The sequence below is a fragment of the Vanellus vanellus genome, assembly GCF_965231255.1.
Source record: "Vanellus vanellus genome assembly, chromosome: 2".
Lineage (NCBI taxonomy): Eukaryota > Metazoa > Chordata > Aves > Charadriiformes > Charadriidae > Vanellus > Vanellus vanellus.
The window spans coordinates 9,499,750-9,515,543 of NC_138906.1; the positions used below are offsets into that span (position 1 = coordinate 9,499,750).

Here is a 15,794-nt window from a genome sequence, read left to right on the forward strand (position 1 = left end):
ACAGCTCCTTGCCCCGGGAGAAGAGGAAAGCAGCAACATGATGGATGTAGCCATGTTGGTCAAAGCCCAAGCGCTGTCCCTGACTAAGCGTATGAGGGTTAAAACAGCCAACCTTTCTGTTCCTGTCCCAGAACTGATGTTGTCCTGCGTGAATGATTTGCTCGGACTGTGTAGAAATTACAAATGCGAGTCCACGGAGTGCTTGGTAGCAAACAGCAGCTCACAAAGCATTTGGCTTTGATTCCAGCAAAATAACATTCCTGGGTCATCCGGAGACTGTCCCTGACCAGCTCTGTCCCACGTTTGAACCGTTCTTCTCCTCTAGGAGAACGAACGCATTTGAAAGCACAGCTGAGCTATGGTTTAGAGGAGAAACCAGCCCTCTGCCTTCAGTGCAGCCGCTGAAATGTGCCCGAAGATCAAGAGTCGCTTCTGCTGTCTGACTTTACCTTATTTTAAGCTTGTGGTTTAGATTAGTGGAAACAGTGTGCGCTTTGCTGACCACTTGAAAAAGGAAAGAAAGCACAAAGCAGGCTCCACGGTTTTCCTGAGCGAATGCCTATTTTTGGTTTCTAGTGGAAAATAATGAATCATGTAGTGCATTCACAGGTATGAAAGGAGTGGATCTGGCTCCTTCAAACACATAAGTCCTTAGTGGACAAGCATAACTGTTACATTTCTTTATATTACACTGAAAAACAAGAACTGGATCCTTAGTTCGCGTGTATCACTAGATACATTATTTATAACAGCTCTGGATTTTTAAAAAAAAAAACAAAAAACTGCTCTAAGCCAGCTCCCTGAGTACACAAGGCACAGAGAGATAATTTACAGGCAGTTAGTCAACCAGGTGGTTGTGTTTATAGCAGTATGTCATGGTCCCTTTTTCAGTTTGTGAATGTAGGTCTGCAAAACAGAAAGCAGGCAGCCTGTTAGCACTCCTTAAAGTACTGCTCTTCGCTCTGTAAAATAATAAAAACCAGTGTAGTCACGATGTAACCAGCCTTTGAGTATTTTCACATACCGCTGGAATCCTGCTAAGCCTGGTGAAGGTGAAACCTCGCACCAAACGTGCCAACAACGTAAGTGGGATTTATAGCCGCAGACCAGCGAACACAATCTTCAGGGGTTGGAGGGAGTGACAGAGAAATATCACCCTGAAGAAGCCCGAAGAGGAAATCACAGCCTCCTTCTCTGATGGACGTCCCCACACACGGGTGTCCGTCCCCGCGGGAGCCGGGCAGAGTACCCAGCTCGGGGACTGCTGCGGCTGCGTGTCATCGGTGGGAAGGGACACTCAGCCAGCCCAGAGCTGCTGTGGTTTCCGGGGGGAAAGTTACCGTGAAAGCTGAAAGGCAAGAAAGGAAGCCTTAAAAAGAAAGCACAATATATATCGAATTTGGCATCTGTGACCGTAACCCGCGTCTGAATGCTCCAGGAATAACACGACTTATAAAATGACTGGTTTTAGTGATAAACAACGGAAGAGCAAGGAGAACTCAGCAGTTCTGGTCCTACTCGTCAAGGATGATGGTATTTTCTTTGCAATTTGATAACGTTTGTCATCTGAACGTTTTGAGGCCTTTCAAAACGTCCATTTCGTAGTCTGGTGGTGGGCAAATACTTGCCGGCTTGGTACGTCCTATGGCCTGGCTGTGCCTCGTGCTGAACGCGCACCCCCCAAAACCATACCCAGTCCCCAGACCGCCGCAGGGAGCGGCGAGATACTGGTCAGCCCTGATCTCAACACGGCAGCGCCGCTGATGTCGTGGATATCACAGTAAAAATATACCGGCAGAAAAAGGAGCTGCTATAATGAGTCTTTTTTTATGTGGGACTCATCCTCGATACTAACTGGGAAGTGTTTAAGGGTAGAGCAGGCTATGAGGGCCTCGGAAACGCGGATTAGTCTCCGTTAGATGTTGTGAGCTGGGAGGCAGATAGAAATGGAGCCATCTCCATCCTGCCAATAAATGCAACAGATAAAGAGGGCAAAGGGGGAGGGCATTTTTTTTCCAAAGCCACCCTTAATCAGCAAAAAACAGCAGACGAAATTATCTTTGGTAGATGGGGATTTGTGGGGTATGGGTTACATTTATTATCTGGTAGGTTATAAGCTTTATTATAATTTCCGGTATTTGCCCGCTGCATCCCAAGGAACAATACGAGCTGGATCCAGTGCGTGTCACTTATAACTCTGTGCATGTCATTTATATGGTAATGGGGGAGTTTCCCCTCATCCCCTGCGATTTCTGCAAAATTCTACACGCTGGTTCTCAGTGTATTTGGCTTACTCCAGTGTAAATTAAAATGCACATTCATGATCTTTGAACAAAGCGGGCAAGTATAATTAGTAATTTGATACTGTTCTGTACAACGCAATTCAAAGTAATACTTATAATTTGCAGTTAATTAATCAGGGTTTCTTTTCCTTAAAATTCTTAATTGCCTTTCTGTGATATTCATTTTTAATAATGTTTTTTCCTGCCAGTTTCAGATCCAATTATTCAGACAATATCTTTTTGCTTTAACTACATGGCTCTGTGTGTGTGTTTATATGTACATTTCTTTATGCATTTTGGTACTTTTTTTTTTTCAGAAATTTTTGTGTGCTGGTTTATGGATGGGGTTTTTGCCATCTGAAATTAAAAAGTTGAAAATAATGGAATAGATGTACAACTGTGAGAAACAAGATACAACAGGGAATAGAAAACTCAAATCAATGCAACAAAATAAAAAAAAAAATCTAAATCTCTGGAATTCCATTACCAATATGAATAGTTAACGTCATCTGGTATTTAATTCACTATCCAATTAAAACTCTCATTATAAGACTCTAATTGGTGTAGCTTTAAAGTAAAACCAGCAGTCGTTAGAGACACAAACTTCGGACTCTCCAAGGAAATTAAAATGGTCATAAATTCAAAAATAAAAATGTTAGTGAATATAGACGTACGTGGGGTAGTGCCTGTGATGAGACGTGTGTCATGGACCAGACCTTTCCTGGGCGAGGCTCTGAGTCCTCCACGCCTGACCAACCCCAGCAGTGCCCTCTCACGAGGAGGTGACGCCACCTTGCCCACCCTGCCGGTGCTCTTCCAGGACCCTTGAAGGCCTTCATACCCTTCGTGCTCTGCAAACGCCAAGAGAGACACTCACGGCATCTTTCTTTCCCCACCTTTCCACCTCACTAGAAGAGGCGGTGTTTCCCTAATTTGTCTGTCCTTGTCTGGGCACGCGCTTATTGCCTTAACAATAACTGGTTGTTGCAGAAATGTTCTTCGCTGCAAACTGATTTATGCTTTGGCAACATTTCCCTATTGGGCGTTCTGCATAGACAAAATGTTGGGTTTTATTTGCTAGCTCACTTACTTATGGGAGTTTCTGGGCTGCGGATGTCAATCGGAGTGTCACAGACTCGGTGCCCGTGCCCTAGGTGCGGGGTACCACACGGCTCTCCCTCCTGTCGTAGTGCAGCTGGAGACATCACCCCTACCCAAAGCGTCTGTAACTGACTTCTGGGCATTAGTGGGGTTTAGGCTGAGGTCTGCAGCTGCTTGGAGAGAGGTGGCGTAATTCCAAGTGGTCCAAGGAAGGTGACTATGCAAGCTTTTGTCGGTAGATTTAGAATTACTGCGCAGTAGTCCACAGCTCAAAAATATTGGGATATTGGGGGAAAAAAAAAAAAAAAAGGATTTCCTAGTAGTAGAGAAAAGAGAGATTTCAATGAGTCATGTTATCCTACAGGTGTGTTTGTCTTTTCTGTGTGCTTACCTGAGTCAATAGTGGAGGTCCTTCAAAACTCACGCCTGGGAAGAACAGAATTTCTGTTCGACGCCCAAGTGCCACCGCTCTGATCAACACAGTCAAACCACACTGTTCCAACAGTGGCATAACCTTATTATATGCCATTACCTTTATTAATAATAAATGTTTATGCTATTTAATAAGAATGTTCTTCTGAAAAATTGCTATAAACTATTTCAGACTCTGTTTTTATTCTGCTCTCTTTTTTTATTATTCCTGGGTGACTCTACTGATCTCAGTAGTTCCTCTGATTATTGAGTACCGTAAAATCAGATTCACCCTCTGAGTCATTATTGAGCTAAATCTCTGAGTTAGCCGGATCCTGAATCGCTGTTCAGGTTGAAACTTCTGGGAATATTACCATATTAGGGCAGTATAAACTCTGAGTGGGTTTTCAATGGCTGTTCAATGACTGTAGCAGTTTAAACCGGGTAAGAAATTTGGAGCTAAACTGAATTCCTTCAGTGTGCTACAGTTCTCATTTTGTAATGCAGGGCTGTATTTTGCAATATTAACTGACGTTTATTAGCACTCATGCTGGGTGACTAGCAGGTGCTGCTCAGAGTGAATAAATCACGCAAGTAATTCATGTGCAAGACAGCTTGTGCAAGAGCTGAGCAAAGTCCATGGGCTTGAAGAATCAAGTTCTTTAATAGCAACATCAGGCTGTTCGGTCTTCTTATCTCTTCTATTTCTTTATGAAATATTAAAAGAGATTGCTGTTGGGCGCTTGTGTTCTTCAACTATTGCAATCGTCTAATGAATTTTTGATAGTCAAAAATTCAGAGGGTTTTGTGATCGCTAACTTTCTTGATACATCTGTAGTCACAGAAATGGATTCCCTGTGTCCCGGTTGGCTGTCCATCTACCTTCTGTCAGAAAACCCACAGGTTAGTTGGGAAGAACCCGTAACTTTTAAATTAAAGGAAAGGTGAAGTGGAAGCTACTTGAATGGTTTTGAATAGAGTAATATTCAGCATATAATGAAAGCCTTGATTTGTCTCACTGCATTGCGCAGATAAGCAAATTGTATTGCCAGCCATAGCAACCTGTTAAGTGGCGGGGGGGGGGGGCGGGGAAGAGAAAGGAAAGCAAAGGATTTGACTATAAGAAGCCCTACTTGGTCGGGCATTGGAATACACTGCCCAGGGAGGTGGTTGAGTCACCATCCCTGGATGTGTTTAAGAGACGTTTAGATGTGGTGTTGGGGGATATGGTGTAGGGGAGAACTTTGTAGAGTAGGGTAGATGGTTGAACTCGATGATCCCAAGGGTCTCTTCCAACCTAGACAATTCTATGATTCTACTGCATCCAATCAATTGGGCAACATGAGTTCTGTCTTGTCTAGGTCCTTAGAAATTGAAAAGGTACGATAGGCCAACAAAAAGGCCAATGGAATCCTGGGCTGCATAGGGAAGAGTGTGGCCAGTAGGTCGAAGGAGGTCATTCTCCCCCTCTACTCTGCACTGGTGAGGCCACAACTGGAATACTGTGTCCAGTTTGGGGCTCCCCAGTTCAAGAGGGACAGGGAACTGCTGGAGCGAGTCCAGCGAAGGGCAACTAAGATGATTAAGGGCTTGGAGCATCTGCCTTATGAGGAGAGGCTGAGAGAGCTGGGACTCTTTAGCCTGGAGAAGAGAAGGCTGAGGGGAGACCTTATTATGGCGTACAAGTATCTAAAGGGTGGGTTGAAGGAGGATGGAGCCAGGCTCTTTTCAGTGGTTCCCAGTGACAGGACGAGGGGTAATGGGCACAAGTTAGAACACAGGAAGTTCCGTTCAAATACACGGAAACACTTCTTTACGGTGAGGGTGACAGAGCACTGGCACAGGCTGTGCAGGGAGGTTGTGGAGTCCCCTTCTCTGGAGATTTTCAAGACCCGCCTGGATGCAGTCCTGAGTGATGTGCTCTGGGCAATCCTGCTTTGGCAGGGGAGTTGGACTAGATGATCTCTAGAGGTCCCTTCCAACTCTGAAAACTCTGTGATTCTGTGATATGACCTTGCAATGAACATTTACCCACAGCAATGAGCTGCACTGCAAATTACTCGGAAGACTTTTGCCAGGAAAAGTTTCTACAGCTTTAGTGCCTCTAGCTAACAGGCTTTCACGGAGAGCTGACAACAGGCTGTGGGTTTATGTTTATGCCAGGTGATGGAAAAATACGTTCTTGTTGTGCATTAGGGAGGTACAGCAGTATGCTGCTGCGGATGGGTTTTCGAGACACATTTGCTCTTTGGAGTGTTAGAAACAGGAATATCTGATGATATGATCTCTAAGTAATATTTCTACTTTCATAATTCACTCCCCATTTTCATTATCACATCTGGCCATGCTGACAGATCACAGACTGTGTTGATGAAATGTCTGCATGTCGGTCTAGCCAGGATGGTCCAAGACGTTTTTACTGTGGCTGTGACTGACTCACACCACGAAAGGAGAAAACCTGCTAATTGTTAGGAGCTATTGTGAGCATTAATCATTAACGATTTTGAAAGTAAGCAGCTAAGGCTTGCTAAGGATGGTGCACAGGGGAGAAAAAGCCAGAAGGACAGAGAAGGGAAACTTCTGAAAAAAAGCAGCAGAAGAATGTGGAGGCAACTCGGTGTTGTTCTGCTGTGTTTGTCCAAAGGGGTACGTATCTGCCTTTATGTTTTGCAGCGCTTAGTGTGCCCTCGGGATAATATGGCAATGTGTACGGCACCCGGTAGCTCTGCCTGCCGGGGAGCTGCTGGTAGCTGCTGCTGGAGACAGAGGGTCCATGTGAGATCCAAGGGACAGCCCCTCTCCATGGCTTTTTGCACCTCGAGTGGGATGTGTGCGGCTGAGCGCGCTCCGCGTGGCAGGACGTGAGGATGGCCTGGAGGAGCCCCCGGTCTCTCCGGCCATTTCTGAATAGCTGAACTTTTCTCTTATTTGTGAGAATCTACCCGTACTTCTCAGATGGCAACACGCGCTTTTGTGCATCTATTTTGTTTGGTGTTTTTTGTCAACAAATCCATTTGTGTGAATGAAGGAGACCGTAAGCAGTCGTAATTTCTTAGTTATGACAGCCCGAGCCTGACCTCCTGCGTGTGTTCTGGTAGGAGCTGCAGAGAAGTACCTGAGGACAGGATGAGGCCGGTAGTCAATACCACCAGCAGTTTGAAGCCCCCAAGCACTCAGACAGCAAAGAAAGTCTGGCAGCTACTTGTCAATAACCTTGTAAACAACACCCCAGTGCCAGACTCGCATAACAACTACAGGATCTTTCACTATTGGAAACACAACAAATTAGAAGAATCAATGGACCCAGGGAAAAACCCCAAGTATTAAACCAGCAGTTTTGATGTGGGCGAGATGAGTAGCCTCAGAAAGTCTCTTCTGCCTGTCAGCAGCTTGATGCCATCCTAACACGATCTCAGTCCTGCTCCATGGGGAGAGATGTCCTCAGAGGAACAACAGTGCGCACCCTGGCTCTGCTGGTAGTTGGGACTGTGGATAAGGAACCCGGGTTGGAGTGGTCAGGATTTGGCCAGGCTGGCTGGCAGAGCTGCCTCTGATGTGCGCACCCTGCCTCTGCTCTTCCTCCCTGTGTCGTTCCCTCAGGGGTCCTTGCCAGGTATCAGAGAGCATCCAAAGGTGACATGTTGTCTGCTGGAGCATGGCAGCTGGTGGGTGTTGTTACACAGAGCCGCCCTCAGCTTGCAGAAGGACCACAGCCCATTTGCCTTCAGATTTGGTGGGGTTTGCCAATCTTGGGCTTGGCTCAGGCCATTCAGCAGCTTTTGGGAGATGTGGAGGTAAGATGTGACCTTCTTGACCATGCAGAACACATGAAGAGTCCTGTGGGGTTGTCCTCAGTGCCCAGCGTGAACCACCCCGCTGAAATGAGCTTGCCTCGGGGCCCTCAGCATCTGGGCACGGGAAGGCAGAAAGCACCGGCCAAACCCTCACCCGCTGTCTCAACATGATGTTCTGCAGGAGCAAGGGGCTGCAAGGCTGCACGAGCAGAAAACGTGTTCAAGCAATTAAACTGCATGACTAAGGGGAAATTAATGACCCTTGCAGCCCGCACCTTCCGTGAGCTTGAGGAGGTGCAGATCTCCTGACTGGGCTCCTTTCCCCGAGACGAGGGGCTGCCACCTTCTCACGGCTGCTGCTCCTCACCTGCGGCTGTTCGGCTCCACGGCTGCATAACGCTGCTGCCATCAGGTGGTGAGCTTTTTGGATCAAGGTTTTGATGTTTAAAGCGTGCTCTCTAAAGCGTTCCTCAAAAATGCCATGAAAGCAAGTAGTATTTTATTCTTCGTAAGGTTGTTGCCTGCCAGTGGCAGAGGAGGCTGTGTGTTTCGAGTAGGAATAAAGGGTCGCTGGGGTGGGCATTGCAGCTCAGGTTTTCTTAAGGATCTCTTGGACGATGGCACGAACACCTTGAGAACGGTTGTTGTCTGCATACAGGGACTGTGGGATCAGGCTGAGCCTGGAGTTGGGGCTCAGCCAAAAAAAAAAAATATTTATTTTTTTTTTTTCTACAAAAGATTGTTGAATTGTTTGGTGGCCCTGCAAAATGACTTTTTTTTCCACCTGGCTCAATTAGACAACTGTGAAAGGGGATTAATTGCACTGAAATCAATAGTGCTGCAGGGCTATTGCTGGCATCAGCATAAAACAACATCAACACAGGAAAACGTAGATTGGATATAGTAATATAAACCAGTTTTATACTATTTGCATACACGTAACTACTTTTATACCCATTTTATACCTATTACAATGACTTGATGGAAGTCGGTATATATCTACACTGCAGCAACTAAGACAAAACTTTTCTTGTGTACATATGAAAGATGGCAGAGTGGTCTTCTAAAGCCATCCCTGAAGCACACGTCAGTGAAGGCCAATATGTTTTCCCTAACTGGTTAAAAATACTTGTTTTCAAACTGTACAATAATAATCGATTTGGATATGTGGTTGGTGGTTTGAGATGGGAGATGATTTAGTAATTGATTTTAAAACAGATGGCAGCTGTCAAATAAGCATTTGTATTTATTTGATGTTTCTATGAGAACCCTTGGGGTTTTGCTATCTCAGAAGTCTTTGTTTTCTCCTTTCCTAGACCCCCTTTCTGTTCTCTGATCTCTCTTCCTCTTATGTTCTTTTGATGCTTCCTACTGACAAATTCTTTTGAGCTTTTTTTCCTAATGTAAGCCATGGCCTTTATGTTAGGCTTTAATTTCATTTTGTTTAAAATTCCTTTTTATTATTTTTTTTAATAATACAGCAAAATGTCTTCAGAACACCAAATACTTAATGATCTGATCACCATCTACAATACATCACACAAACAAAACCATTGATTAGGCTTCCTGGAATGGCTGCACTTTACCACATCAGCAATAAATAACATAGAAGGGGAAGTTCCCTCTGTCAGACAAAATCTTCCATAATTCTCTGTGTAAAAATTAAAATATTCTGAAATTAATGGGTCTGCTGACAGAAAACTGGATATGTTTGTGTGTGCCTGTGTGCACGTATCTATATCTACTCAGAGGAGAAATAAACTGTTTTCCATCTTTGTCTTCTGTGGACACAGCATTAATAATATTGTTTTGATTTCCTGCTGAAGAAGAAAATGCAATGCCTGGAACAAGAAGAGAATTTTAATTGCATAAAAAAATTGATTTATTTAATAGGCAAAACCTCCTAAGTGCCTCTACCCATTACACCCTTATTTTGACCTCTTGAGATGCAGAAAGCCTCCGCTTTTCTAGATGCAGTTAAAAAAACCTTTTCCACTCAGTCTCCAAGGACACCTCCTCAGCTGTTACAAATGGAAGTTACTTTTTTGAAGTTAATGACACCGGAATGGTTAACTGCAGCTCATCCACATAACACAAGGGGCTTCACCAAGGGTGGACACACCATTCAGATCTCCAGAAGATGTCTTTATCTGCAGTACGGATCTATGAGTGAGTCATTTTTTTCTTGGAAGAGAAAAGGTTAGTTTCTGCGCATTCATTGTAACATTTTTCCCGGGTATTCTTATTAGAAGGCAGTAGTTAAATACTGAAAAGCTCTTAGGACCAGTCTTGCACAGACTTGCTCACACCCGTAGAAGGGCTTTATGTGCCACTGCCAGTGGGGCTGCGCGGGCATGATTAGCACTGCGCTCCCTACGAGGGGTGGTGACATGGACACGTGGGCAGAGACATCTGGAGGATGGCTGTGGAGTGATGGGATCCTGCCTTGAACAGAGCAGACATGCATGGGTGGCCAAAGGAAAGTGACTGGCGAGGGTGATGTCTCCAGCTGTTTTCAATGTACAAGGGAATTGGGGTATTGGTGCTTGTAATACGTATAGCCTCAGTGGGTAAATTATACAGCTGATACAGCTATATGCCTCTGTTGATGGTGATGACAGAAAAATAAATATATGTTCACTTGAAATTTGTTTCATAGAATCATAGAAAGGTTTAGGTTGGAAGGGACCTTGAAGATCATCGAGTTCCAACCCCCTGCCACAGGCAGGGACACCTCCCACTAGACCAGATTGCCCAAGGCTACGTCCAGCCTGGCCTTGAGCACCTCCAGGGACGGGGCCTCAACAACCTCTCTGGGCAACATAATAATAATAAATTCTTTATTCCTTTTTCTTAGTTTTTCTTCCTGACATCATACTAATTCTATTTTTTTTTATGGAAGTGATAGAAATGGGTCGCAGTGGTACCTGTCAGAGGAGTGGTCTGTGCAAGCATCCTTGTCTTCTTGTGCAGGTCTCTGTTTCTGTTAACTCACACTTGAAAATTACAAGTTATTTGTGGCGACTTCAAAAACTGAAAGAAACCTCTAAGCTACCAACGGATTTTCCAGTCAGTCATTGGTGAAGGCTTCATCCTTTTGCTAACAGCAAGCCAGAACTTGGCCACCCTCAGCAGAAAGGCATGATTCACAAATATGACTCAGGATGGACAAAGGCTGCAGAACTACTTATATTTTTAGAAATACATGAAGAAACCCCCATGGCCACGGAATTTATTGAAAAAGAGGAGATCTGCCAGTCTAGAACTCTACACAAGCCTGGGAAGTGGAGTTATCATGGAAATGTCTGTAGAAAGACCACAATGTTAGATTATGGTTCACAACATTAAAACCATCTATGTGGATTTCCAAATGTGGTTCATGTGACAGGTTTTATCCAGAATCTGCTGAGGTTGCAGAAGATAAAGCCCTGATGCTTTTCCCTGCGCTGACTCTATAAGGAAAGGAAGAGGTCTGGACCCATTTCAGTGGGACTGTTATGTGCTTAGACAGAGGTGGACATGAAAATTGGTTTCTATGGCCAAACCTCTGCTAAAGGTGCTTTACAAGTATCAAAAGGAATAGCAAATTCTACTTGTGAAGATTCTTACAGGATTGGGGTGAATATTGTCTGTGGAGGAAGGGGTCAGATCATTTTTTGAAATCCCTTCCAATACTATTTCTTGTGATTCCTTGAGAAGTTTGTTACCTAAAGTAAGGTACAAGTCTCCATTTCAGTGCTCTTGCAGGTACTGCTGGCATTAACTCAAAGTTCGAAACAAGCAGACACTTCCTTTCCCTTTATACACCTGCTGGGCTAGTTTTTGATAACACATCTACTAGAAGCGTCCATCCAAGCTCTGATCCACTCTCCAGTCCATCCAGGGATTGTCCTTATGCTGTCGTGGCCAAATGCTACATCCAAACCCAGATTCATCACATCTTGTTACATTGCAGCTGAGAACCACAGCAAGAGAATTCTCCTTTCTGCTTCCAGACAGTGAGCAGGAAAGCATCTGTCAGGAAGCACGTTCTTCTGAAGAGATGGCATTCCTGCTGAAGGCAGCGTGATTCCCTCTGGATGCTACTCAGGTCTCGATACCAAAGACTGCCACCTACGTAACGTGCTGAATGCAGCAGCTCAGGGAAGATTCCTCTCATCTAAACCTCTGTTATTGTCTCCAGTTTCTTTTCTCATCCAGTGATATGAAAGTCTCTGAAGGGGATTTTTACCCAGTCGTCACTGAATATACTCTGCTTTAGAACTTCAAATGCTCCTCCTGAGGGTCTGTTAACTTAGAAGACTCTCTGTTTTCCACAGCTTTGAAATGATCATTGAACTGAGACTTATTCAGCTAGAAGAGGGATTGATATACACACAGTGTAACACTCCTTGAGCGCCAACATTTCACTGGATTACCAGCTGGCTAATACGTGTGCCCACCAAAGACTCACTGTGTATAAGCAAGGTCGTCCAGCTGTCTCGGAGTGGTTCGATACGGAATGTGGTACGGGGAATAAGCGTTGACTTGCCCCAGACACTGCGCTTGAACCCAAGTCTGACCAAGTCAGAACAGGCAGTGTCACAGTCCGTGTTCCCTTAAGGCGTCTGCACACTTCATTCTCACTATTTTTAGGGTTTGCCCACCCCAGTGCGATGGCTGGCAAGCTGAGCTGTGGAGAAAGAAGCAGCACAGAGCCACCAGCAACTGACTGTGAGGAATCTCCGCAGCTCGCTCCCAGCTTCTCCACATCATGTGCCACCCAAAGCGACTGCAAGCTTTGAGGAAGAGAGCAAAAGTTTTGATCAATTATCACTTTATGCTCTTAGCTAGGAGGTCGTGAGGTGTGTGTGGAGGGGGGCTTTGGTGTTTAAGGAGAGCCTGTTTTCTCATATACGTGAAATGCGTTCTGAACTGGCTTCAGAAAGACCCAGGGGTATTGAGTGCGACTGATTTTCTGAGCATGTGGTAAATGCAAGCGCAAAGAACAAAGCGTCCCCAAGAACAAATTGTCTGCACATTGCATTTTATTTTCAGCTGAAACTTTCTGGTATTAATGCATTTTATATTCCATACGAATGTTCTCTAGTTTGCTAAAACTAACTGATCTCTCTAATAATGGCAAGGTCCTGGCTTTGTTTCAAGGCAAAGGTTCACGCAATTAAATCTCATTAACAGAGGACCACAAAACCTGCACTAAAACCTTTCTTGGCATGTGACCTTCAGCAGAACTGCTTCATTAAGTCTGAGATCCTGGAGAAAATGTTTGCCGAATAAAGTCGTTCCTAATTAATGTTAAAATGTCAAGGATTCATCTGCCATCCATTTTTACTCATTTTCCTTTATGCTTTTAATTATCTCCTTAATGAGCAACCAATATAAAAGTCAAAAGCAGCATCTTTTAAATGTACACGCAACAGGTGGTACAATGCAGCAAAGCAAATTTGCCAGACGTGTGCTTTCCCATGTAATATTTGCAACTTCCTAGACATCTTTCTGAAACCTCGCTTAGATGTTTCCATTAAGCGTTGATTAATTCATTTGTTATCTGTAGATGGCGTAACTATCGAGGATGATTTTCCCTTGCACCCTTTCTAATGTCACCTTGAGTTTTGTCTCAAGCCCATATGCAAGTCTGGGTTAACAAAGGTGTTCATTTGCTCTATGATGAATATAATTGTCTGTCTGTTCTCCGAGGATGACTCATCCAAGATTTTTTGAAAAGAAATAAAACAGTCTCTGGTGTGTTTCTACTCTTCAGACCAGAGGGACATTTTGGTTGGATCAAGGGGTCATCGTAGGGTAGTGTACAAACATGGTGGGTCTGAACCCTGAAAATCCTCATTTTTTTTTTTGCAATGACCAGCGATAACAGCAGATGTTGGAGCTGCTTGGACTAGTGTAGCAGGACTTCAGTGATGAAGGCTTAGGAACACTCTGCAGCCTCTTTAATTCTTATTCTCACATTAAAGTAATGAGACCTGTCTTCCTGCCCATCAATCTGTACAGCATATGCAAGTCCTTCTGCTATGGTTTAAATAGGAATGACTCATATGATATTAAGCCTCTTAATGAAAATGGATTACATTATTGCCGTTTGCAAAATGGGAGGTTTAAAAAGCCAAGTTAGTGTCTTCCAAATGTCAGTAACTGGAGACACTTTGGACAAAGAGTGAATTTTATAGCTTTTCTGGATATCTATAAGCTGAAGTCATCTTTTCAGTGGAGGATGGTAAATGATAAGAAAAAGTATTAGAAATTAGAAGTTCTTTGAATTTTTATTTAATGAGAATTAAGTTCTGCCAGTCTTCAAAATAATTTCTTATGTGGGCAATCTTGTTTTCTCCTTCCATGCTTGAACTCTGATATGGTTGTATTGGCATTTTTCTGAGTACCTTTTTAATAGTAACTACATTATTCAAGTCACCAAAAACTCTGTAATCCCAAAAATTCAGTGGTAAAAAGGATCAGCCTCTGGCTATTTATTGAAAATTGTTTTGCGAAAGTTATTTAAAAAATGAAATAGGGGTAAAAGTCGAGATGGTATCCAAGCCACAGACCCTACAGCCTGGTCTCTTGTAAAGCGTTACAAAGTTCCAGCATTGCATCATCTATAGAAAATTGCTATTTTTTTGTTTATTCCCAACTGGCAACAGAGCTTGGGAAGATTTAAATTGTAGCTGAAGTGCCTGTATCTAAGTATAAACACCGTTTGAATCCGTTGATAGGTGTCTGGTGTGACTTTGTGAACTTTTTATGGAGAAAGACTAAATCTCAGTCCCTGCAGTTCTCCTCTAGCCCCAAGGGCCCCTCAGCTCTGTTGCCGTTGGGCAGGTAGGAACCTCAGCTCTGCCAACACGTCCTCGTGTATATGGTCACATATCTGTGTACAGGACACATAGTAGGAGCAGCAGAGCCTTTTATGCTGTCACGAATATGTCTACTAATATGAGTACTTTGATGTTTCTTGAGAAGATGATTATGCTTAATAAAGTATATATTTAGAGTAATTGTTCTCAATTGTGTTCATTTGTGTATATGCTATAATTTAATGAGTATTTTTAATTGATATTCCTGTGGCATCTTCCTCGTGCTGTGATTAGACTGGGACTTTCATATCTATGCTGTTTCATTTATTGCTAGCTAGTAATTTATGTCTAACAGCCTTTTTTTCTATTCTCTCTTTTTTTTTTTTTTTTTTAATTAGAGGAGATCTTGAAGACTCATATTGCTCATTGGTGGTCTCCTGATGGCACCAGGTTAGCATACGCAACAATTAATGCCTCCCGAGTCCCTACCATGGAGATCCCGGTATACACTGGCAGCCTTTACCCTACTGTTAAAACGTATCATTATCCAAAGGTAAGGGAAAATAAAACAAACAGTCTTGTTGTTCTATCAAAAAAAAAAAAAAAAGTTCCAGTAGGCTCAGACAGGAGACTTTGTAATAGTGCACATTCATAACCAATGAAAATAAACAGATCTACGGGAAGATCGGCTGTTCCCCAGTGAATGTGGTCTTCATTACTCTTTAGCTGTGTTTGTAAAATTGCACTTTTCTGATTCAAGTGTTAGTCATTCTAAATAGAATGAAAAAAAAAATTTAAAAATTCTTGCTTTGTACCCACACAAAAGCAATTGTGCTTCCGCGCTAGATAGCTGTCTGAGAGTTTGGAAGCCGGCATTGCTACGTTTGGATATGTTTCCATTTATATAGAAGGAAGATGTAGTACTTGGGCTTCCTTAGAATATCCAGGATGGCCGAACCTCAGAGGAGCTAGCCCGGTTTTGGAGCCGCGTTGTGCCTGAGCATTAGAAAGAACACGATGAAAGACGGAAAAGACTTAAGAGCCGGTCCTCCCTTGATTGCAGAGCGCTCTAGAGCAGTCCCGCAGCGGGTGCACAGCACCAGCGCAGCTCTCTGCCGCTATCCATACGCTGCTGCCGCTATTGCTGTCGTGTTCCACCATAAGACAGTGCAGAAGCGTACTGTGCTGCAGCCATTTCTTCTGGGTGTCTCCCTTTATGCGCTAATTGTTACCTAAGACCTCACACGTTGGTCCAAATTGAACCATAATTTAACAGGAGAGATATCCACATATATGCAGGTTTTGCGGAAGGTAAGTGGTTGGGCAGGGGATGCCATTTCCTACAATACAAAATGAGTCGATATTTTCCTGTATCTACCATGATCCTGTTAGACCGG

At 43.7% G+C, this 15,794-nt stretch overlaps 1 protein-coding gene across 1 annotated transcript in view; it reads left to right on the forward strand.

Moving 5' to 3' along the window:
- The window catches only part of DPP6 (dipeptidyl peptidase like 6), a gene marked incomplete at its 5' end in the record, with an annotated part of 441,826 nt that overhangs the window by 369,904 nt on the left and 56,128 nt on the right, over positions 1-15,794 (forward strand). The window contains one exon of the mRNA XM_082479426.1: positions 14,796-14,950. Within this exon, the coding sequence (XP_082335552.1) occupies positions 14,796-14,950 (155 nt within the window). The remainder of the gene's footprint in view (positions 1-14,795; positions 14,951-15,794) is intronic.